General features: G+C 42.8%; 2 protein-coding genes across 2 annotated transcripts; both read left to right on the top strand.

Annotated features, from left to right (window-relative positions):
* Positions 1 to 3,814: 3,814 nt before the first annotated feature.
* LOC310834477 (olfactory receptor 1E5-like) lies at positions 3,815 to 4,750 on the top strand (the record flags this gene model as incomplete). Its single annotated transcript, XM_083717963.1, has 1 exon — positions 3,815 to 4,750. The coding sequence occupies one exon, from the start codon at positions 3,815 to 3,817 to the stop codon at positions 4,748 to 4,750; it is 936 nt and encodes a 311-aa protein (XP_083574089.1).
* Positions 4,751 to 22,948: 18,198 nt separating this feature from the next.
* Positions 22,949 to 23,884, top strand: LOC310834469 (olfactory receptor 1E5-like; the record flags this gene model as incomplete). Its single annotated transcript, XM_083717953.1, has 1 exon — positions 22,949 to 23,884. One exon carries the CDS (start codon positions 22,949 to 22,951, stop codon positions 23,882 to 23,884), a length of 936 nt encoding a protein of 311 aa, XP_083574079.1.
* Between the last annotated feature and the right edge of the window lie 792 nt (positions 23,885 to 24,676).

The following is a 24,676-nucleotide window of genomic DNA, read 5'->3' as shown; positions in this document are numbered from 1 at the left end:
AGAAAACAATGCAATCCATACGGACTGTTATTTATAGATGCAGAAAAAGTGTTTGATAGAGTAGAATGGAGATATTTATTTCAAGTCTTGCAAAAAATGGAGCTGGGCACAAAATTTATCTAATGGACAATTCTGTTTGGACTACTTTAATGCGCTCTATGTGGGGCTGCCCTTGAAGATGGTCCAGAGGCTGCAGCTGGTTAAAAATGTGGCTCCAATTATACTTGGGTTAAGAGCAGTGGCGTGTGGTGAATGTTTTCGTAGGGGCACCAGCTTGCCAGGGAGATGAGGGGGTGTTGATGTTGTGACCATGAGCATTGTGCCTCCTTCCCAAAGCTGGGCAGCATCTTCCTGGGCTTTGGGAATGAGTCACCAGGCTTCTAACAGGATGCTGGAGCTCTGCTGCCTCCTTCCTACAGCTAGGTGGGCTTTGGGAAGGTGGCGGGAGGGCTCTTGGACCCTTCGGAGCATCGCACCTCTCTTTCTAAGCCAGGCAGAAGCTTCCCAGGCTTTAGGAAGGAGGCGCAAGGGAAACGTTTAGGGAACCAGCCTAGTCCCCCTATTCCAATGACCGCACACCACTGGGTAAGAGGGAGGGTGATATATTCCCCAGTCTTTTCTTCTCATTTCCCTACTCCTTCCTTTATGCAAGTCATGGAAGAGATCTCCATTGTATCCCTCAAAACTCACTGAGTAGTGCAGAAGCTGAACACCTGCTGACAATTTCTGTAGCTGCTTCAAACACAATTCCAGGATGCTAGTTGCTTCCTCTCTGGTACATTGAGAATCTCCTTTCTGGGGCCCAGTCCATTCCAGTCCATCCCATCTCCTGTTCCAAATCAAAATCTTGCCAGTGTAAAATGTTTAAAAAGGATGCAGCCCTTAGACCATTGTGTACTGTTGTGCTGTCAATCTCCTTTGGGTATCGATTTGTAGATTATCCCTCACATCTGTTCTGATCTTTGCAAAGACCGCCCCCAGCCCCCAGAGATTATGCTTTGTTATGTACTGAGCTGAGTCCTATAAAAATAGGATACAGAATGGAGCAGTATGATTGGTCCTGATTGGGCTACAGGAGCAGCCCGGAATTAGCCAATCATGCGAGGCCCATTGTGTAAAATAATGTACAGTCATACCTCAGGTTGAATGTGCTTCAGGTTGAGCGCTTTCGGGTTGTGCTCTGCGGCAACCTGGAAGTAACGTTACTTCCAGGTTTCGCCGCTCACACATTGCAGATGCTCAAAATTATGTCACGCACATGCACAGAAGCGGCAAAACGCAACCCACACAGACACGCCATTGCATGTTATGTCCTATTCAGGATGCGAACAGGGCTTCGGAACGGATCCTGTTCGCATCCCGAGGTACCACTGTATATATAGCTGTATATATAGCTAGACATTTGAGGGAAAGTTTCATTCATTGTTACTATGAGCTGAATAAAGAGCATGAAATTCACACGCAACTCCGAGTATATTTCATACTTGTTCCCAGTTGTGGAGCAAACCAGAATCCTCCAACATCCATACACAAAGGGAAAAACTTTTCTAACACTTATTAATGAGGACAAGCTAATTTGTTAAGCTGAATGATGGGTTGGGTCTCTGAATGATGGTTCTCCAGAGTTTATGCTATTGCATTCTATTAATTCTGGAGGGGGAACCCTGTTGAGTCTTCCTTGGACCCTGGAGATCACCACCCACCCTTAAGCAGAGATGAACAAAAGCTTTCCTTGCATCAGAAAACACAGAGCTAATCTCCTCAGCAGATGAAGGAGGCCAGTTTCGTCCTGTGCAGAACAAGTCCACTTGCTTTGTTCTTCACATTGACAGGAGCAAGAGAGCAAACAGGAAGTGCTTTTACTTAAGTAAGTGTGAATATTGTTATTTTTGGGGGTGGGAGCAAGACTCCCCTAAATGTCTGGATTCAGTGAAGGGTTAGAATGTAAGGAAACTCCTAAATTCCCAGGCCTAATGGGGGCTTGAGTTTAAAGCAGTTTTTCCATGTCCATGAAACACCCATTAAGAAGGCCATTTTCTGTCTGGGCTGGAGAGAAAATGGGGAAAGCCCTCGCTGTGGTAAGAGATAATTAGCAGAGACAAAAGGACAGAGTTTCAGGAGGGGGGAGCAGAACTGCAGTGGGCAATGAGGGAAACAAACAGGAAAGAATTGAAGCTGGAGAGTGGGGGGGGGGGCAAAGCATGAAGCAGGCAGTCTGTTTCAAGCTGCAGCAGAGGTCAGACATGATATCTGGAGTCTCTTGGAATCTGAGGCTGCAGCAATGGAAGAAACAGGACCCTCTTGGGATGTGAATGCTCTGATCTCTCTCCATCTAGACACAGGTTGCATAGATATGTAAATAAACCCTGTATCATAAAGAGATCACGGACTCCACTTGGCCTCATTGTTCCAAAAGTAAACACAGACCCTGGTAAGCATACCTGGTACCTCTGGAATCTCTCACTGCTCACAATGTGCTCACAATGCGCAAAACAATGTGTTACCTACTTAAAAGCTTCTAACATCCAAGAAACCTATTGAGGATTTTTTAATGGTTACTAATCAGTATCTGTTGAATTCACCCAATATAATTAAAGCACATGACTAGCCCCAAAGAATTATGGGATCTGTATTTTATCACTCACAGAGAAGCAATTCCCAGCACCTTTAGCAAACTACGGTTCACAGAATTCTTGGGGTGGGGGGAGACTTACTATGTTTTCAGATGTGCTTTAAATGCTTGGTGTGGGTGTGGCCTCTTGGCATATCTGATGATGGAGATAGCTTGCTAAAACTTTCATAGCAAAAAGAAATGCCAGGGGCTGGATGTTTTGTGCAGATATCTCTCCTTAAGCCCACTGCTGACTGCATCATCCAAGTCTCTGGCTTGGAGGTCTATAACAGACACCCCCAGTAAGGTCACTGTTGTTCCTCTCTCCTACAATTTCATCCCATATATTCTCAACTTGCCTTCCATGCTCCAGGTCATGGATCTCTTCACAAGTGTAGACATCATATAATACTCCTCCCCTCCCCTCTTTCTGTTTGGTCTATTCCATTTGAATAGGCGGTACCCCTCAATTTCTACATTCCAATCATGTGTCTTATCACGCCAGCTTTCAGTAATGTCTATTAGCTTTCAATAATGTCTGCCACCCTTTATTAAGGGTTCAAATTCGTCTTCATTGTTTCCTATACTCTGTGCATTTGTATAGAGACAACTGAAACCACAAGATGTTCTGTCCAGCTGCTTCCTTCTTGTAGTTTCCTGCCCTTTAGCAGGTTTCTGTAGCACCACCTCAGTTTCCTGTACATCAACAAAGCTATTAACCCCACTACCAGGTGTTTTCCTTTCGTCTGTAATATTGTCTCCCTCCTCCTCAGGATTTAGTTTAAAGCTCTCCTGATGAGCAAACACATTCTTGCCGACCACTGTGAGGTATAACCCATCTCTTGCCAGAAGTCCATCCTCAAGGAAGCAGAAACCATGGTCCAAGAAGCCAAATCATTCCTGACAACAACACCTGAGCAGCCACTGGTTTGCCCCCAGTATCTTCCCCTCTCTTCCTGGGCCACAACCTTCAACAGGAAGCAGGGATGAAAAAACCACCTGTACCCTAAGGCCCTTCAGCTTCTAATCCAGAGTCTTAAAGTCCCTTGCTATGTCAATGTCTGGCAGTATCTCAAAAACAGACATGGAGAATATGATATGAGGAGAGGAAAGAGGGATTTCCGCATAGTTCAGTTTGGGCAGCTAGCAAGAAGAGGGTGAGGAATTTATTAGCCTAACCATTTCTTCTTCTTCTTTAGCCTAATGAGTCCTGGGAATGCAACAGACTTCTCTGAATTATTCCTCCGTGGCTTCCCAACCCAGCCAGAGTTTCAAAGGCTCCTCTTCCTGCTATTCTTCTCCATGTACCTGCTGGCCTTTCTGGGGAATGCAACAATCATCTTCTTGATCCGTTCTGATTTACGGCTCCTCCAGGCTCCTATGTATTTCTTCCTCAGCCACCTTGCCTTAGCTGACTTGGGCTTTACCTCCACCACCATCCCCAAAGTGCTAGAAAATTTGTTGTCTCAGAAAAAGACCATCTCCTATCATGCCTGCCTGGTCCAGATGTACTTTTATATGTCTTTTGGCAACTCAGACAGCTTCCTGTTGGCTTCCATGGCCTACGACCGTTACGTGGCCATCTGCTTCCCCCTGCGTTATTCTGCCCTGATGAGCCGTAAGCGTTGCCTCCTCCTTGCAACAGTGTCCTGGGTTATCCCTATTGCCCACTCTCTGCTTTATACCATTTTGATGTCCCACATGTCTTTCTGTGACTCTAGAGAGATCCCACATTTCTTCTGTGATCTTTATCCTGTGTTGGAGATCTCTTGCTCAGACAGCAGTGTCATAGAAATGTTGCTTCTGACTGAAGGGGTGGTGGAGATCCTGGGGCCGTTTGTGCTGATTGTCATCTCCTATATGGGCATTTTCTACACCATCCTGAAGATTCCATCCAACTCTGGAAAGAAAAAGGCTTTCTCCACGTGTGGGTCCCACATTGCTGTGGTGGTCTTGTTTTATGGTACTGTGAGCTGGGTTTATTTCAAGCCACGTTCCAACAACTCGGATCGCAAGGACACTGTGGCCGCTGTCATGTATACCATGGTGACCCCTATGCTGAATCCCTTCATCTACAGTCTCAGGAATAGTGAAATGAAAGCAGCCTTGAAGAGGATCATTAGGCCCCATTTTCATTAGTGTCTTTTGCTGTCACACCTTATAGTAGCAGGAGTGGGAGCCAACATCACTTGGATAGCAGAGCACACAGATGGTGTGTGCGCTTTCAGGACTGTTTTAAACTTGGCCCCAAATGTTGGGTATCTGTAATGGGGAAATGGATTGCAATCTGTCTTTCAGGTATTTGGGGCCTGCATGTGCTAGGATTAGCTGAACTACCATAAGCAAATATCTTAACCCTAATACTTACAGTAAAGATCAGCATCATGATCTTATATTTGCCTTATATTAACTATCACTCCCCTGTAAGTAGTTACCAGACTTCAGTTAGATAATTAAATCTTCCAAGAGTAGATATATGATTCAGGAATAGTATAGGCAACCAAACGGTTTTTGTGTGAGGTTTGGTGCTTATAGGGTTAACCTCTATGTGTCCTGCATCTGGGGAGGAGCTTCCTACATCTGGGAGCTGAGTTCTTTGTCTATGAGTTACTTTCACTTCTCAACGGAGAACAAAGAGAGACACACATTGGTGAAAGACTGGATCTCTGCGCTGTAGAATTGCAATTCTCTACAAATGTCCACAACGTTCAGAGTGATACAGGGGCGGAGTTTACTGGGTCTGCGCTGCAGAATTTCTTCTGCCAGAAGGGTATTGGTCACAGGTTGACAGCACCACACAGTCCTCAACAGAATGGTGTTGCTGAAGGCAAGAACAAAACACTGCAAGAGGCCATGGCTGCTATGCTGTTTGATTCTGGGCTCCCACAGCGCTTTTGGGCTGAAGCCTGGCGCTGTGCGTCGCTTTCTCAGAATCGCTCATTTTCTTCTGTTGTAGGTAAAGGTAAAGGTACCCCTGCCCGTACGGGCCAGTCTTGACAGACTCTAGGGTTGTGCGCTCATCTCACTCTAGAGGCCGGGAGCCAGTGCTGTCTGCAGACACTTCCGGGTCACATGGCCAGTGTGATGAAGCTGCTCTGGCGAACCTGCACCAGAGCAGCACACGGAAAAGCCGTTTACCTTCCTGCTATAAAGCGGTACCTATTTATCTACTTGCACTTAAGGGTGCTTTTGAACTGCTAGGTGGGCAGGAGCTGGGACCGAACCGCCGACCATGCTTTCGAACCTCTAGGTGGGCAGGAGCTGGGGATTCGAACTGCCGACCATGCGATCGGCAAGCCCTAGGCGCTGAGGTTTTACCCACAGCGCCACCCGTGTCTGTTGTAGGGGACACGCCCTATTTTCTGCTGCACGACAAGAAGCCCAAGGTGCATTTCTTCTGTGTTTTTGGCTGTGAGGCTTGGATACTTATACCAAAGGCCAAACGCAGAAAGGGTGGACCAAGGTCCAGGAAGACGATCTTCGTTGGGTATGAACCAGGTACCAAGGGGCGGAGATTTGCCTATCCAGAAGGTAATCAATCCAGGCTGCACTGAGCAGCAGTACTGAGTTTTGTGAGCAAAGTGGGTGGACGCGCATACATGGTAACCCAGATGTTGTTTCGGAGAGTTTTCTTGGCACAGATGAGGAGGAGGAGGTGGAGCCTGATCCTGCTGCTGAGGAACAGAGTCCAGAGCAGGCGCATCCTAGAACCTCTCCAAAGGCTGTCAAGACAGAGCCAAAGAGTGAACCATCCTCGCCCACAGGTCCAGCTGTAAGGTTCAAAAGATGCAGCAGCACAGAGGGGGAGCTCTCTGATGCTGAGGATGGTCTAGCTGGCCCTAGTGAGTCAGAGCGGGTACCGGAGCTCACGCTGAGGAGATCAATCCGAACCACAAAGGGTAAACCGCCTGACAGGTTTGAGGCCACAAGTGTGTGGGTTGGGGTGGCTCAGTGTGAACCTGAAAGTTTTGAGGATGTTCAGAAGTTGCCTCAAGAAGAAGCCAGTAAATGGCAAGAGGCAATGCAGAAGGAGATGAGCTCAATGGAGTCTCTAGGTGTGTTTTCCCTCACAACATTGCCAGCTGGCAAACAGACTGTGAGCAGCAGGTGGGTTTATCGCCTTAAACCCACAGAATCGGGAGAACAGCAGTACAAGGCTAGGTTAGTAGCCAGAGGGTTCAAGCAGCGGAAGGGGCTGCATTACACTGAGGTGTATGCTTCTACTTCCAGAAGTGAAACTGTGCATGCTCTTAGCCATAGCTGCACAAAGAGGTTGGAAGGTGCATCACTTTGATGTGGACGTAGCCTACTTGAACTCAGACCTCCAGGAGGAGTTGTACATGCTTCCTCCTCCAGGGTTTGAGGCCAAGGGGCAAGTCATCGTTTGGTGATTGCCTAAATCAATGTATGGGTTGAGGCAATCAGCCAGAAACTGGAATTTGTGTCTGAATGAAGCCTTAGAGAAGCTAGGTTTCAAGAGAAGTCCTGCTGATAGCTGCCTGTACCTTAAAGGGTCAGGTGAGTCACAGGAGTTGATTTTAATCTTTGTTGATGATATAGTCCATGTCTCAAAGACACGTGCACAGGTGTAAAAGTTTGCCAAAGACCTTGGTAAACGGTTTAAGCTCAAGAACCTGGGTGCAGTAAGGTTCTTCCTAGGTGTGGAGATTTTCAGAAGATGGAAGTTTCTTGCTCAGTCAGAAAGGCAAAATTGAACAGTTGCTTCAGAAGTTCAGGATGTCTGAACGTGCAGGGATCAGAACACCCATGGAGACTAGCTACGTGAAAGACAGTCAGCAAGTAGAACGCTCTGTGTTCGAAAATGCTGAGCTCTTTCAGTCAGCTCTGGGTAGTCTGTTGTATCTGTCCCAGTGGAGCAGACCTTATATAGCATTTGCTACCAGACTTCCGGGTTAGCGCCTCCGGTAATGGCGGGATTCCTCTGATCGGGAGGAATTTACTTCGTGGAAATTCGGGTCTGGCCGCCACGGCGAAGGCGGAGACCCACTAAAAATCACAGGCGGGTGAAGCCTGTGAACGTGGGATTCGGCTGGCACCTTTTGCGCCTCCCCTACTCGCGGGGAAACCCGGTTTTGGGGATCCGGAGCGACGTGGGGTGAGCGGCACGGTGCTTCAAATTGACTGTTTCTTTCACGGAGCAAAGCCGCATAGTTGTTGCCGGAGAGCGCTGACTTTTTCCTGTTGACAATTTGATCTTAAAGCAACTACCCATGAGTAGAACGGAGAATTGGATTTTTAAACGTCTTAATTTGGTGCTGAAATGGGGAAGTCTAAAACAGGAAGTCCACCTTCCCCTTTTGTAAATAGATTGAAGCAATGAGGATGCAAGCTGAAGCCTTGGAAAAGCCTATCGTAAAGGACTAAATTTCCACCGGTAAAAAATATTAAACCCCCCTTGGTGGCAGGAGAAGAGGGGGGAAAGCTTTGGACTGAGTATACCTGCAGGAGAGAGCAAACAGAGTTAATATACCACCGCTCCGATCCTGGAAATGGGCTGCCAACAGGACTGACGTGTTCTGGAAGGCTCATTGACCATGATTAGAACGTTCACTGACAGTTAGTTAAATAAGAGGAATACATTGTTTCCATGGTCTCTGTCTGCGTTTAAAAAGGAGTAAAAGTAACAAAAAATTGAAACTAACTTTATTGTTTGAATTGAGTTTAAAAGGACTAATACAAATAGAAACTGTTTCCCTCTAGAGGAAGCTTTTGAAACTGTCACAAGAGTTGAGCTGGGGGAATTTCCAGCTGCAAGATAAAAACCTGTGAGATTCTGGGGACCTTGAATCGGTGAAGAATGTTGACAGAAGAGGCCTTAGTGGTTGTATTATGTAAGATAAGTGACTCACTGGAACAGCTTCACAAAAAGGTGGATGTGGTAACTACTAAAATTGACAATCTGGGACAAAAAGTGAACACCAATATAGAAATTATTCAGAAACTGACACAGGAATCTACTTTGATATGGCAAACTGCGGAGAAGGCTAGGGAGAAAGTTATTGCCGTTGAATCTAAAGTAACACAATTGGAGAGAGAGAGAGTCCTAGCCTTACAGATGCAATTTGATGACCATAAGTTGATGCCTGCTATGATTGAATTTAAAGAAAATCAGATTTCGAGGATCAGAGCCCTACCTGAACTGGAGAAGGAAAGTTTGATAGATTTCCTTACACAGGAATTTGATGACTTTCGGGACCGGGACTTGGGTCAAGAAGAGATTAAAACTGTGAGGGCTCTCGGACTTGGAAGAGGAGGGGGAAAAGAGAAGAACAAAATAAGAGACTGTTGGAACTACCAGAGGAACTTAGAGCAACAGTCAAGAATGGAAATTTTGAAAGATGTCCTGGAATATCTTTCGGATCTTAGATTCAACTACGAAGATTTGGTTGCCCTGACAAGAAGGAATAAAATCATCTTTAGGTGGGAGTTTCCCCAAGATCTACTCTTTAGCCTCAAAGGAAGGAAAATGAAAATAAGATCAGTGGAAGACAAAGTAAAGTTCATGTATAAATATGAAGAAGACTCGCAGAAGGGACTTGGAAAAGAGTTAAGAGCATCGGACAGAAGATCACCAGGTTGATGGACTATAGGGAATTGGCGGATATGACTGGCAGAATCCGGGACCAGGGAGAAGAGTCGGTGGAAGAAGATTGGGAAAAGTTTAAAGACTATCTATAAAAATATTGTAAAATTAATGAGTCTTAGAAAAATGTTGGAAAGGAGTTATATGGCTTTAGTAGAAATGTTATAAGGAATTAAGTACAAATAGATTATTAGAGTATTAAAGGGAAAATAAAGTTAAAACATGTTAAGACAATTATATATTAAAGGGAAAAATAAGGTTAGAATATGTTAAGATAAATTACAGGACAGAAAACAGAGGAAGATGGAAAGGAATTGCCGAAACAGTTAATTAAAGTGGAGTACAAAAAGGGAGGTGTGAGGAGATCGTTGAAACAAGTAAATGAAAGTTAAGATACTGAACGTATTAGATGTTTTTTAAATTGTGTTTGTTTGGTTTTGTTAATTTAATGTTTGGGGGTTGGTGTTGTGTAGTGTTTTTGTTTTTGTATTGTATTGTTTTGCTTTGTTTAATTCTTTGTCTTTCTTTTGCAGTTTTTAAAATGTTAATAAATATATATATATATATATATATATATATAGCGTTTGCTACCAATCTGCTCAGCCGGGAAGCTACAAACTCAAGCGTACAAGCCTGGAATGGTATCAAATTGGTGCTGCATTACCTGCAAGATACCAAAGACTTTTGCCTCAAGCTGTCAGCCAAGGGCGACGTCAAGCTGACGTGCTGGGTAGACAGCGATTGGACGAATCTGGTGGACAGGAAGTCTGTGTCTAGTATGGTGGTGAAGTTCGGGGACTCTTTGGTTGGGTGGAAGTCCCGGAAGCAAAGTCTCATAGCGCTTTCCTCTACTGAAGCTGAGTTCAGTGCGCTGTATGAGATTTGCAGAGAATTGGAGTTCTATGTGTGCTTGGTTCAAGAGATCTGCGGAGAGTATTGTTTGCCCATCACGGTTTGGGAGGACAATCAACCCTTTCTGAAGTTGGCGGAGTCTAGGCAGTTTAAGGCCAGAACCAAACACCTAGACATCCAGTTTCAGAATGTGTGCCAGAATGTTCGGTCGGGATTAGTACAACTGAAATACTGTCCCACTGCTAAAAACTTGGCAGATGATTTCACGAAACCGCTGACCATCCAGTGTCATGGGGAGTTCTGTGAAGGTCTTTGTTTGGGGTAAGTGGTTATACTTACTTTCCCCCAGATACAGGACAAGAGGGGGTGTGAGGTTTGGTGCTTATAGGGTTAACCTCTATGTATCCTGCATCTGGGGAGGAGCTTCCTACATCCGGGAGCTGAGTTCTTTGTCTGTGAGTTACTTTCACTTCTCAACGGAGAAAAAAGAGAGACAAACGCAATGTCTGCTGTCTCGGACGGTGTTTGTTATTGTGCTGGTCCCGGGGGGGGGGTTACCGTGGGGCGAGGTCTAGGACCTGAGTCGAGGGTCGGCACACAGTCCTCCATGGGCAAAGCGGGGTCCAAAGCGAGAAGCCGGGCAAAGACAGGAACTCTGGAGGAACAGGACTGGGTGCTGGCCGAAACAGCTCTTCAACGACGTTGCTCCCGCAACCTGGGACCGGGCTGACTGGCCCTTATCTTCTCTGAGGCCAGGGGCGGTCCCGGCCCCCAGGAGACCCGCCTCTCCTGGCCTTAAGGTGAGCACTTCTCCTGGGAGAAACCAGTTCCCTCCACCTCTCTGCCCTGAGCCTCTGCAGCTCAGGAGAGGCTGGAGGGTTACTGGACCGAGGGGGAGACTCACCTTCCCCTGACAGGGCTGGGAGAGGCGCACCTGTAGGCACTGTGTCCTCAACCACCTCCGGAGCCAGAATGGATTCACCTGGTGCCTGCTCCTGAGGATCCAGCACAGGTGCAGGCGCTTCAGAATCAAAGCCCTCCCCAGTTCAGCCGGCCCTGGAGGCGGGGACTCCTGTGCAGGCTGGGATTCCTCCAGTTCAGCCTCTGAATCAGATTCCTAGGCCATCACAGTTATTTTATCTGTCTGTGTAAATAAAGCTGTTTAGATTAGAAAGAAACAGTGAATGGACTCTCTCTTCACTTACACATCAAGCACACTCCGCCGCTCTGCTACTGGCTGGGAATTCTGGAGCAGTGGAAACGTACCGAACCCAGTCAGCTGTCCAGCACTTCACATTATTCACTCACACTGGAAGTTTCCCCCCTCTCTATAGGGTATAGTTGGATTCAAACTATCCATCTCCCTTGTTCTCATTTTTTTTAAGCATGTGTCTGTGGCATATTGTTACACCCACACTTTAGGGTTTTTTTTGGTTCACTGGGGACTTATTTCACTCTTTAGATATAAGTTGTGTATATGTGCTGTATGCAGTTTTTCTCAAACTTCGGTTTCCAGCTATTGTTGAACTACAACTCCCACAATCCTTAGCTTGCAGGACCAGTGGTCAGTGGTGATGGGAATTCTAGTTCAACAACAGCTGGGGACCCAAGTTTGAGAAACACTGACTTAATGATTGCATTGCTGCCCATATATGTGTAATCTTCTTGCCCAAGACAGCACCCATTTAGAATCATAGAATCATACAATTGCTGAAATGTAGAGTTGGAAGGGACCCTGAGGGTCATCTAGTTCAACCCCTTGCAATGCAGGAATCTCAGCTAAAGCATTCATGGCAGATGGCTATCTAACCTCTGCTTAAGAACCTCCAAAGAAGGAGAGGCCACCCACGTCCAAGGAAGTTCGTTCCACTGTCTTCAGAAAGTTTTTCCAGATGTTTAGCTGGAATCTCTTGTTACTTAAACCATTGGTTCAGATTGTACCCCCTGGAGTAGGATAAAACAAGCTTGATCCATCTTCCATGTGATAGCCTTTTAGGTATTTGAAGATGACTGTCATATCTCCTGTAAAGGGGGACTTTGTCAAAAGCCTTACTGAAATCAAGACTCTCCACATCCACAGCATCATTCCCCTGATCCACTTCTAACGCTATAAAAAAAGAGAGATTTGTCTGGCATGACTTGTTTTTGAGAAAGCCATGCTGGGTCTTGGTAATCACAGCATCCTTTTCTAAATGCTCACAGACTGATCAAGTACGATAATTCTTTGTTCTAGGACCTTTTCTGGTTATCAGTGTCAAGCTGACTGGTCTTCCTCCCACCCCACTTTGAAGATGGGGACAAAAATAGCTTGCCTTCACACAGCAGGGACCTCACTTGTTCTCCAAGAATTCTCAAAGATTATCGACAGAGGTTCTGAGATTACATCCTCGAGCTCCTTCTAGGACCTTTGGTGCAGCTCATCATTCCCTGGAGATCTGAATTCATTTCAAGTAGCTGGGTGTTCCCTGACTTTTTCCTATTTTGTTCTTCAGCTCCCTCCTTGCATTGCTGGGCACTGCTTTCATTTCTGTGTAATAAACCAATCTTCCTCTATTTCCTGGTGTGCAAATTCTTTGTTGGGCATAAGGGTAAAAGTATACACCCATTTTAAATGGATGCATGCAGTGACTTCACAGGAAAGTTTCCAATCCTCTCAGAGTTGTACAATTAAAATATTTGTACTGTAATGCGTGAGCCAGGGCCAGTGCAAGACCAGGAAGGAGAGGGAATAAATATATGTATTGGAAGAGACCAGCTGTGCCTTGTATTCATCAAGAGGCCAATGTAGAAGTGGGGGGGGGGGCAGCAGATCTGGTCTCTTAAGGTGTGTGCCACAACTGCCAACCATTGTGGCAGCGGTGGCGGCAGTGGCCAATTCATTAATTGGAGGCCAGATCTGCTGCCCCGTGGATCCTACTGCCTGAGGCAATTGCCTCACCTTGCTTCATGGGTGGGCCAGCCCTAGTGTGAACGTCTTGCCACCTGGAGTGTGTGTGGCAAGTTTTGAATATCAGAGCATCAAACATTAAATGCTTCCCTATACTGTACAAGGCTGCCTTCAGATGTCTATGGAAGCAACTACTCTATTCCAAACTTAAAAAAGGAAAGCATAATGCTGGTGGTCAGCAAAAGAAGTGAGCGCTCCAGTTGGAGAACAGCCTTTACCTTCGGGTTGAATTTTCTTCAGGTTGAGCGCCTTCAGGTTGCGCTCCATGGCAACCCATAAGTAACGGAGTGCGTTACCTCCGGGTTTTGCCGCTCGCACATGCTCAGATGCTCAAAATGACATCACACGCATGCGTGGAAGCGGCAAAACGCGACCTGCGCACGCACAGATGCACCATCGCGTCTTATGTTCTATTCAGGATGCAAACGGGGCCCCGGAACGAAACCCGTTCGCATCCCGAGGTACCACTGTATATATAGCTAGATATTATGGGGAAAGTTTCATTCATCACTACTATGAGTTGAATAAAGAGCATGAAATTCACCCTCGACTCCAAGTATATTTCATACTTGTTCCCAGTTGTGGAGCAAACCAGAATCCCCCAACATCCATACTCAAAGGGAAAAAGTTTTCTAACACTTATTAATGAGGACAAGGTAATTTGTTAAGCTGAATGATGGGTTGGGTCTCTGAATGATGATTCTCCAGAGTTTATGCTATTGCATTCTATTAATTCTGGAGGGGGAACCCTGTTGAGTCTTCCTTGGTCCCTGGAGATCACCACCCTTAAGCAGAGATGAACAAAAGCTTTCCTTGCATCAGAGAACACAGAGCTAATCTCCTCGGCAGATGAAGGAGGCCAGTTTCGTCCTATGCAGAACAAGTCCACTTCCTTTGTTCTTCACATTAACAGGAGCAAGAGAGTAAACAGGAAGTGCTTTTACTTAAGTAAGTGTGAATATTCTTATGTTTTTGGGTGGGAGCAAGACTCCCCTAAATGTCTGGATTCCGTGAAGGGTTAGAATGTAAGGAAACCCCTAAATTCCCGGGCCTAATGGGGGCTTGAGTTTAAAGCGGTTTTTCCATGTCCATGAAACACCCATTAAGAAGGCCATTTTCTGTCTGGGCTGGAGAGAAAAGGGGGAAAGCCCTCGCTGAGGTAAGAGATGATTAGCAGAGACAAAAGGACAGAGTTTCAGGAGGGGGGAGCAGAACTGCAGTGGGCAATGAGGGAAGCAAACAGGAAAGAATTGAAGCTGGAGAGGGGGGGGGGCAAAGCATGAAGCAGGCAGTCTGTTTCAAGCTGCAGCAGAGGTCAGACATGATATCTGGAGTCTCTTGGAATCTCAGGCTGCAGCAATGGAAGAAACAGGACCATCTTGGGATGTGAATGCTCTGATCTCTCTCCATCTAGACACAGGTTGCATAGATATGTAAATAAACCTTGTATCATAAAGAGATCACGGACTCCACTTGGCCTCATTGTTCCAAAAGTAAACACAGACCCTGTTAAGCATGCCTGGTGTTGTAAACAAAATTGCCCTTTTCCCTTATGGGGTATCCAAGGGCCCATATAGAGTCCTTACGTAGGTTCCCTATTGGTAGGAGAAAATAACAGAGGCCAACTGGAGAATATTGAGAAGCAAAGCAGCTAGTAAGCCTGATCTTTATTGATCTGTTGCAACAGGGTCCTCACTCACTACACAAAAGAGGGAGGACTTGTGAAATTACCACCCTGTAGATCAAGACCACCCCCAGAAACCTCATACATACATCACCCCCCCCCCCCGATACATCATACCTACATCACAGAAAAGGCTGTCTAAAACAGAAATGTGAATGTTGTTTTTCTCCTGTCTGGCAGGTTACTTGATTGGATACCCTGCTTACCAGATTGGATTGCCTGGGGAGCCTGGCCAGTCTTTGTAATGATAAATACTTACTTCCTGGGCCATGTCACAGGTTCACACCCTAGTCAAACACAGACATACCCTTAAGTCAGGGTTTGTGAAGGAAAAGACAATGGGGAGGCTTTTCCATTTTCCTTTGACCTTGCAGAGAAAACATTTGGTCAGTTTGGGAATCAAAATGGTTTCAGGTTGGTCTTCCTGTGCTGATCTATGTACGTGCTTGGTTGGTACATTTATGAACATTACCATATATCTAAGACCTCAAAATTCCTATCACACTGGTACCTCTGGAATCTCTCACTGCTCATAGATTGGTGAAACAATGTGTTACCCACTTAGAAGCTTCTAACATCCAAGAAACATATTGAGGATTTTTTAATGGTTACTAATCAGTATCTGCTGAATTCACTCAGTACAATTAAAGCACATACCTATCCCCAAAAACTTCTGGGAACTGTATTTTATCACTCACAGAGAAGCATTTCCCAGCACTCCTAACAAAGTATGGTTCTCTTTTTTTAATATTTTTTTATTAAATTTTCCCATATACATTTAACTAAAATTTAACATCCACTTCTCTTCAACCACATCTTTTAGACCTCCATCAGCATGTCTGACAATTCTCCGTATTATCACTTTTACTCACATTTCTCAATTTTATATTGCACTATAACATTCTTAATCTTATCATATTTTTAAAGCAATATTTCTACCAACAATTTTCACAGAGCTTCTTGAAAGCCAACAAACGTTAACTGTTCATCACATACATTTTAAATATACTCTGTAAATTTATTCCAGTCCTCGGTGAATCTCTGGTCTCGTTGGTTCTGAATCCTCCCTGTTAATTTGTCCATTTCTGCGTATTCCATCAATTTCATTCTCCATTCTTCCCTCGTTTCCTGTTTCCACCTCTGGGCCAACAAAATTCTAGCTGCTGTTACTGCATACAAAAATAACTTCACATCCTTTTTTTTATTTCATTACCTAATATTCCCAATAGAAATGTTTCTGGTTTTTTAACAAATGTATATTTCAACACTTTCTTTATCTCATTGTAAATCATTTCCCAAAAACATTTCACCTTTTTACATTCCCACCACATATGGTAGAATGTTCCTTCTTTTTCCTGACATTGCCAACATTTATTGCTAACTTTATACATCTTACCCAGCTTTACTGGTGTTACATACCATCCATATATCATCTTAATAATATTTTCCTTTATTGTAGTGCATGCAGTAAATTTCGTTCCTTCCTTCCACAGTTTTATCCAATCATCAAATTGAATGTTATATCCAAAATCTTTGGCCCACTGAATCATCACTGATTTAACCTCTTCATCCTTTGTGTACCACTCTAGCAATAATTTGTACATTTTGGATAAAATTTTCACTTCATTATTCAAAATTTCCTGTTGAAACCTAGATTCCTTTTCAGGAAAGCCTCTCTCTAATAACTCTTTTTTAAACATTTCATTCAACTGAAAGTAATGAAGCCAGTCATTCACATATTCTTTTACTTCTTCATATGGTTTCAACTTCCATTTATTTCCTTCTTTGTTTATTAGATTCTCATATGTTATCCATCTCCCTGTCGTATTGATCTTTTTAACACTCATTGCCTCCAATGGCGATAGCCAGTATGGCGTTTTAGGCTCTAATAGGTTTTTATACCTACTCCATACTTCAATCAGAGATCCTCTAAAAATGTGGTTTTCAAAACCCTTATGCACTCATTTTTTATCATACTATAAATATGTGTGCCAACCGAATCTATTATCATAACCTTCCAAATCCAGCAATTCTGTATGTTCTAACTGCATCCATTCTTTCACCCAACAAAGACATGAAGCTTCATAATATAATCTTAAATCTGGCAAGGCGAAGCCTCCTCTATCTCTTGCATCTGTTAATATCTTAAATTTTATTTTCGGCTTCTTGCCCTGCCAGATATATCTTGATATTATTCTTTGCCATTCTTTAAATATTGCCACACCTTTAATTATTGGAATTGTTTGAAATGAAAACAACATTTTCGGTAGCACACTCATCTTTATCGTTGCAATCTTTCCCCATAATGATAATTTCATTCTCCCCCACACCTCCAGGTCTCTCTTAATCTTATTCCATACTGGTACGTAATTATCTTGAAATAAATCAATACCCCTGGGAGTTAACATAATCCCTAAGTATTTTACTTTCTTGACCACCTCTATCTCTAACTGTTGCTGTATTCTTTCAGTTGCTTCTTGATCAATATTCTTCACAATTATTTTGGTTTTCCTCTTATTTAATTTAAAGCCAGCCACTTGTCCAAATTGTTCTATCTCCTCCAACACTTTAACACTCTTTGTGGGATCTTCTATTGTTATAACCAAGTCATCGGCAAATGCTTTAACCTTATACTCATTACATCCAACTGACACTCGTTTTATATTTTCATTATTTCTTATTGATCTTAAGAAGACTTACATCATTAACAATTAATTTTGCTCTTTGTTCTGAATATATTGCCTTTACACCATTTAAGAAAGATTGGCCCATATCCTTTAACTCTAAGTTCTTTAACATAAATTCCCAAGAAACATTATCGAAGGCCTTCTCCGTGTCTACAAATATTAACATCGCCTGTTTATCCTTCCTGTTATTCAGATACTCCATTATATTAATTATATTTCTTATGTTATCTTTCATCTGTCTAACAGGAAGGAAACCTGCTTGATCCTTATGTATCATATCTTTTAAAATCCTTTTCATCCTATTTGCTAGAATATTTGCAAACATTTTGTAATCATTATTCAACAACGAAATCGGCCTATAGTTTTTGATTTGAGTCAAATCAGAATCTTGTTTTGGGATAAAAGTTATATAGGCTTCTTTCCAAGCCTTAGGTATTTCTGCCTTTAAAAAAATATTGTTCATAACTTCTTTTAATGGTGCAAGCAGGGTGCATTTCACTTCCTTATAATATCTTGCACTGAACCCATCCGGTCCCGGCGTCTTCCCACTTTTCAGTTCTTTTATTGCCATATTAATTTCCTCTATTTCAATTGGTTCATTCAACTTATGTCTGTTACTTTCCGTTATTTTCTGCACCTCTTTCCACTTTAAATAGTCTTCTATTTTCTTTTTATTGCATCTCTCTTTCCTTTTATATAAATCCCTATAAACATCCACAAATCCTTTCCTGATTCCTTTTGGATTCTCGATCTCTTGATCTTCTACTTTAATTCTATTAATTGTGTTCTGTTCTTTTCTTTTTTTAATCTGCCATGCCAACCATTTCCCTGACTTATTCGCAAATTCAAAATTCTTCCGTTTCATTCTTTTTATATTCCATTCAACTTCTTTATTGATTATCATTGCAAATTGTGTTTGAAACATTTTTATGTTCTGTTTCACCCTTTCATTTCCGGGCCTAGTAATCAATTTCCGTTCATTTTCCATAATTTGTTTCAAGATTTCTTTCCCCCCCTTTTCTCTCATTCTATTTTTGATTGCATTTTGTTGTATAAAGAAACCTCTCATTACCGCTTTACTAGCATCCCACACAGTACTCATCTTGATTCCTTTATTTGCATTATTTACCAAATAGTCGGTTAGGGATTTCTGAGCTCTTTCCACAATCTTCTGATCATCAAAAAGATTCTCATTTATTCTCCACCGGAAAGATTTTTCTTCATATCCCTTTAGAACACATTTGATCGCATTATGATCCGATAAAACTTTTGGTTGAATCTCAGTCTTTGTAATTCTCGAAGTTAATTCATTGGATATCCATATCTGATCAGTTTGTGACATTGATTGATTTACTTCTGAATGGAAAGTGAATTGTTTTTCTAATGGGTGTCTCAGCCTCCAAATATCAATCAAGTTACAATTTTCCACCATGTCAAAAAAAGTTTTTGGTAATTTCCCTTCTTTTGTTTTACCTCTAGCCCATAATCTATCCATTTCCATTGAAACCACACCATTCATATCACCCATTATTATAATTTTTTGATCCAAATATTCAAATAATTTTTCTTCCAGACCTTTAAACAATTGTGTTTTATTACCATTCGGTGCATATACTCCAATAATTATCCATTTTTAACCTTGCCAATTGACTTGAACTGCTATAATTCTCCCTTCTTCATCCTTAAAGAATTGTTGTGCCTCCAACTTGTTCTTTATATACAATACCACCCCTCTCTTCTTGCTTTTGTCAGATGAAATAAATTCATTTCCTAATTTTTTGTTAATTAAAATTTTTCTATGAGTTTTTTTTACATGAGTCTCTTGTAAACATATAATGTCCAGATTCTTTTTTTTAAATATTGTCCAACTTTATTTCATTTTCTTTTATCATTCATTCCATTCACATTCCATGTCCATGATTTCAATGCCATAGTGTCTGCCAATTAAATATTCCTTATATTGTGTTATTTTATTTCTCTTCTTCTTCTCCTTCTTCTACCTCTTCCCCTTCTTCCCGTTCTTCTCCTCTTTTTCCTTTTTTGTCTTCCCTCTTTCTACTCCCTTCTTCTTCCTCTTCCAGCTCCAGGGAATCTCCTTCATCTCCTCTTGCTCCTGCCATCTCTGCTTCCTCTCCTTCTCTGGTCAGCCCCTTATATCTTCTGAAAAACTTATCTACTTCATCTGGTTTTGTCAGTCTGTGCCTCTTCCCTTTATAGGTAAATGCCACTCCTTCTGGAAATTCCCATTTAAATTCAATTTGATTTTTCTTCAAAACTTGTACCAACTGTTTATACTTGTCTTGTTTTTTTCAAAAGCCTCAACGGTACGTCTTTAAAAATAATTATATAATTCCCATCAATATTCAAACGCTTCTCTCTATTTTTTTGCAAAATTAAATTCCTCATCTCTCTATCCTTAAAAACAATCATACAGTCTCCTGGGAATTTCTTCGCTCTGGTTGTCCTTGTTTTAATCCAAAAAGCATTTTGAATCGTTTTGTCAACGTCTTCTATTTGCATGTCTAACCACTGGGCAATTTCTGCCGTCAATTTCTCTTTAATCATTTCTCCCTGAACCTCTGGCACAGACCTAAATCTCAAATTTGTCTCCCTTTGTCAAAGTTCATTCATTGCAACCGCATCCCACAACTCCTCCTGCGTATTATTAACTTCTGATACTTCCGCCCTGATTTTTTCTTCTTCGCTTCTAATTTCTTTCATTTCTAATTTTGTTCTTTTCATCCCCTCCTCCAAATTCTGTGTTCTCTTGGATATTTCTTTCATCTGTACTTTTAATTCGTTAACTGTTACATCTATTTTTTTATCCACTTGCTCTAATTTGGTCTCCATCTGTCCTAATTTAGTCTCAATATTTTTCTCACTATTTTTAATGTCAGCCTTTAACTCTGTGAACATCTTTATTATGTCTCCTTTCCAATCTGGTTCTTGTCTTTGTTGAATGGTTTCTTTAAATGTAAAGGTTCATCATTGTTCCACCCAATGTGTATGTCTTTAAGGGGCCAGAGCAAGGGCCAGAGGAAAATAACGAGACCCAGCTTTACAGCTGTGAAACCTAGCAGGTGCTGTTGAGTTGTATTGATTAAGCTGTGTCAGCAATTGGGTGTAGTATATAAGGAGCAGCACCTAGCTCTCCCATTACCCTGGGGGATGGGTTGGTGGTTGGGTCTGGTTTGTTGTTGATGTATTTAGTGTAAAAGGAGTTTTTGTTTTTCTTATTAAAACCTTGTTTAAGTTATTTTTGAGTCCCTTTTTAATGCATGGTCTCCCCAGCAAGCTCTCTGCAGCGCTACCATACTGCAAATAGCCAACAGTCTCGAACTCTTTCTTTCCCCCGGTGTTGCACCTTCACTCTTTTTCTGCAAATGTGTCATTCTTAAAACTCCAAAGCCTCCTTTACTAATCAGTTCTTATATCCCATAAATAAAGAGTTCCCCAATTTCAATTCGGTAGTACTTTAGTGAGATCCCTATTATGTAAGTTAATTAAGTCTTTAAGACAAATAAGTCAAATAAGTCAATTATTATCCAATATCCGATGGAAGATAATACCCAGCAAATCTATGTTTAAACCAAAATAATAATGTAGTAAGGGATATGAAAGTCACTCCTTAAATGAAGAGGAAAATCCAGGACAATCTTCTTGCCACTTATATGGCTAAATCCACTTGCCACTTCTTGCCACTTATATGGCTAAATCCACAAATCGATTATAAATCCGCAAACTGATTTTAAATCTGTTCAATACCTTCTTGCCACTTGCATGGCTATATCTGACTTACTGGTTGCAGGATCCAAACAACAAATCAAAAGGTGCTCCCAGTTCCATGAGCATCCCCAAAAGTCACACTGTAGAGACGACAGTACGCTTGATCCCAAAAATAAAAATAAATAGGAGAAGGAAAAGGAACCACCAGAATAAAAAGCGGAATTAAATCCCTTATTCTACTGGGAAAAAGAAAGTCTAGTTACTTTCCCTCCAAAAGGAGGGTAAAAGCCCTTTCATCAATGCAACCAAATGTCAATTTGTATCCACAAGGAGAGAAGAGATCCCCTCGCTAGGCAACAAAATGGCGATTTGTATCCAATGTTTATGAATCGAGAGGGGGGGAGGGACAGACTTCAACAGGAGAAAAAAACTTTTTGTAGTCCCATAAAGTCCTTAAAAATCCAAACAAATAAAAGATACCGTGTTTCTATTCTTATTTTTCCGTTTCTAAACCAAGAGGTTATTTTAATTGTTTGACGTTGCCTTAAGGTCCATATCTCCTATTATGCAGGTTTTTTTTAAAGTGAAAGTAACCAACTCCGCACTCTCTCCCCCGATGTTTGCAGCCAATTCACTGACAGACTGTCAACTTGCTGCTTCCCAGCAAATCTCCCCCTTTTCTCAATTATAGTCTCTGTGAAAAGCCTTAAAAAACAATCCGATATATCCACAACCAATTTTTCCGTTTGAAGTAACTTACAGTTTTATTCCAGTCCGCGAATTCTTCTTGTGTATAAGTAGAATTTCAGGCAAGGCTGACCTCCTTTTTCCCACCTTGCCCCTTCGAATTAGTTCTAATCCAATCCGTAAATTAATTTCTTATAGTTCCAATTCGGTTTCTTTTGTTTGAGAACAGATCGCTTCTGTGCGCAAGCTCGGAGCTTCGCTATTGAGGGATAGAAATGGCTTCCCGCTGCCAGCTTCTCTACCCCGCCACACTCGTCGCCTCCAAAAAGGAGGTTACTTGGTGGCCGGGGGAAATGCTAAACGACAGTGCCGGGACTCCTGCCTCTTGAATTCCCTTTCAAGAGTATTTGGGGGGCTGCGGTGCTCTTGCAGCACCCCCTTTCCCCCTCAATAGCTGGATACTCTCTCAAGCGAGAGATCCCACTTGCTTTCACTCCCGCGATCCACCGGACACCTCCACAAAGTATGGTTCTCAGAACTCTTGGGGGGGGGGAGACTTATTATGTTTTTCAGGTGTGCTTTAAATACTTGGTGTGGATGTGACCTTTAGCCCTTTAGCAGCTTTCTGTAGCACCACCTCATTTTCCTGTACATCAACAAAGCTATTAACCCCACTACCAGGTGTTTTCCTTTCGTCTGTAATATTGTCTCCCTCCTCCTCAGGATTTAGTTTAAAGCTCTCCTGATGAGCAAACACATTCTTGCTGACCACTGTGAGGTATAACCTATCTCTTGCCAGAAGTCCATCCTCAAGGAAGCAGAAGCCATGGTCCAAGAAGCCAAATCATTCCTGACAACAACACCTGAGCAGCCACTGGTTTACCCCCAGTATCTTCCCCTCTCTTCCTGGGCCACAACCTTCTACAGGAAGCAGGGATGAAAAAAACACCTGTACCCTAAGGCCCTTCAGCTTCTAATCCAGAGTCTTAAAGTCCCTTGGTATGTCTGTGATTGGCAGTATCTCAAAAACAGACATGGAGAATATGATAGGAAAGGAAAGAGGGATTTCCGCATAGTTCAGTTTGGGCAGCTAGCAAGCAGAGGGTGAGGAATTTATTAGCCTAACCATTTCTTCTTCTTCTTTAGCCTAATGAGTCCTGGGAATGCAACAGACTTCTCTGAATTATTCCTCCGTGGCTTCCCAATCCAACCAGAGTTTCAACGGCTCCTCTTCCTGCTATTCCTCTCCATGTATCTGCTGGCCTTTCTGGGGAATGCAACAATCATCTTCTTGATCCGTTCTGATTTACGGCTCCTCCAGGCTCCTATGTATTTCTTCCTCAGCCACCTTGCCTTTGCTGACTTGGTCTTCATCTCCACCACCATCCCCAAAGTGCTAGAAAACTTGTTGTCTCAGAAAAGGACCATCTCCTATCATGCCTGCCTGGTCCAGATGTTCTTTTTTATGTGTTTTGGCAACTCAGACAGCTTCCTGCTGGCTTCCATGGCCTACGACCGTTACGTGGCCATCTGCTTCCCCCTGCGTTATTCTGCCCTGATGAACCGTAAGCGTTGCCTCCTCCTCGCAGCAGTGTCCTGGGTTATCCCTATTGCCCACTCTCTGCTTTATACCATTTTGATGTCCCACATGTCTTTCTGTGACTCTAGAGAGATCCCACATTTCTTCTGCGATCTTCCTTCTGTGTTGGAGATCACTTGCTCAGACCGCAGTGTCATAGAAATGCTGATTCCAACTGAAGGGGTGGTGGAGATCCTGGGGCCGTTTGTGCTGGTCATCATCTCCTATATGGGCATTTTCTACACCATCCTTAAGATTCCATCCAACTCTGGAAAGAAAAAGGCTTTCTCCACGTGTGGGTCCCACATTGCTGTGGTTGTCTTGTTTTATGGCTCTGTGACCTGGGTTTATTACAAGCCACGTTCCAACAGCACAGATCCCAAGAAAATTGTGGCCGCTGTCATGTTTACCATGGTGACCCCTATGCTGAATCCCTTCATCTACAGTCTCAGGAATAGTGAAATGAAAGCAGCCATGAAGAGGATCCTTGGGCACCATTTTCATTAGTGTCTTTTGCTGTCACACCTTATAGTAGCAGGAGTGGGAGCCAACAGCACTTGGATAGCAGAGCACACCGATGGTGTGTGTTCTTTCTGGTCTGTTTTAAACTTGGGCCCAAATGTTGGGTATCTGTAATGGAGAAACGGATTGCAATCTGTCTTTCAGGTATTTGGGGCCTGCATGTGCTAGGATTAGCTGAACTACCATAAGCAAATATCTTAACCCTAATACAGAAAGATCAGCATCATAATCTTATATTTGCCTTATATTAACTATCACTCCCCTGTAAGTAGTAAGCAGACTTCAAGTAGATAATTAAATCTTCCAAGAGTAGATATATGATTCAGGAATAGTATAGGCAACCAAATGGTCTTTGCATTATTCACTCACATAGGAAGTTTCCCCCTTCTCTATAGGGTATAGCTGGATTCAAAATAACCGTCTCCCTTGTTCTCTCTTTTTTTAGCATGTGTCTGTGGCATATTGTTACACCAACGCTTTATGGGGTTTTTTTTTGGTTCATTGGGGATTTATTTTACTCTTTAGATATAAGTTGTGTATATGTGCTGTATGCAGTGTTTCTCAAACTTGGGTTTCCAGCTATTGTTGAACTACAACTCCCACAATCCTTAGCTTGCAGGACCAGTGGTCAGTGGTGATGGGAATTCTAGTTCAACAACAGCTGGGAACCCAAGTTTGAGAAACACTGACTTAATGATTGCATTGCTGCCCATATATGTGTAATCTTCCTGCCCAAGACAGCACCCATTTAGAATCATAGAATCATAGAATTGCTGA

Source organism: Podarcis gaigeae, assembly GCF_964106915.1.
Source record: "Podarcis gaigeae genome assembly, chromosome: 17".
NCBI lineage: Eukaryota > Metazoa > Chordata > Lepidosauria > Squamata > Lacertidae > Podarcis > Podarcis gaigeae.
This window is presented reverse-complemented; position numbering and strand designations above follow the sequence as displayed.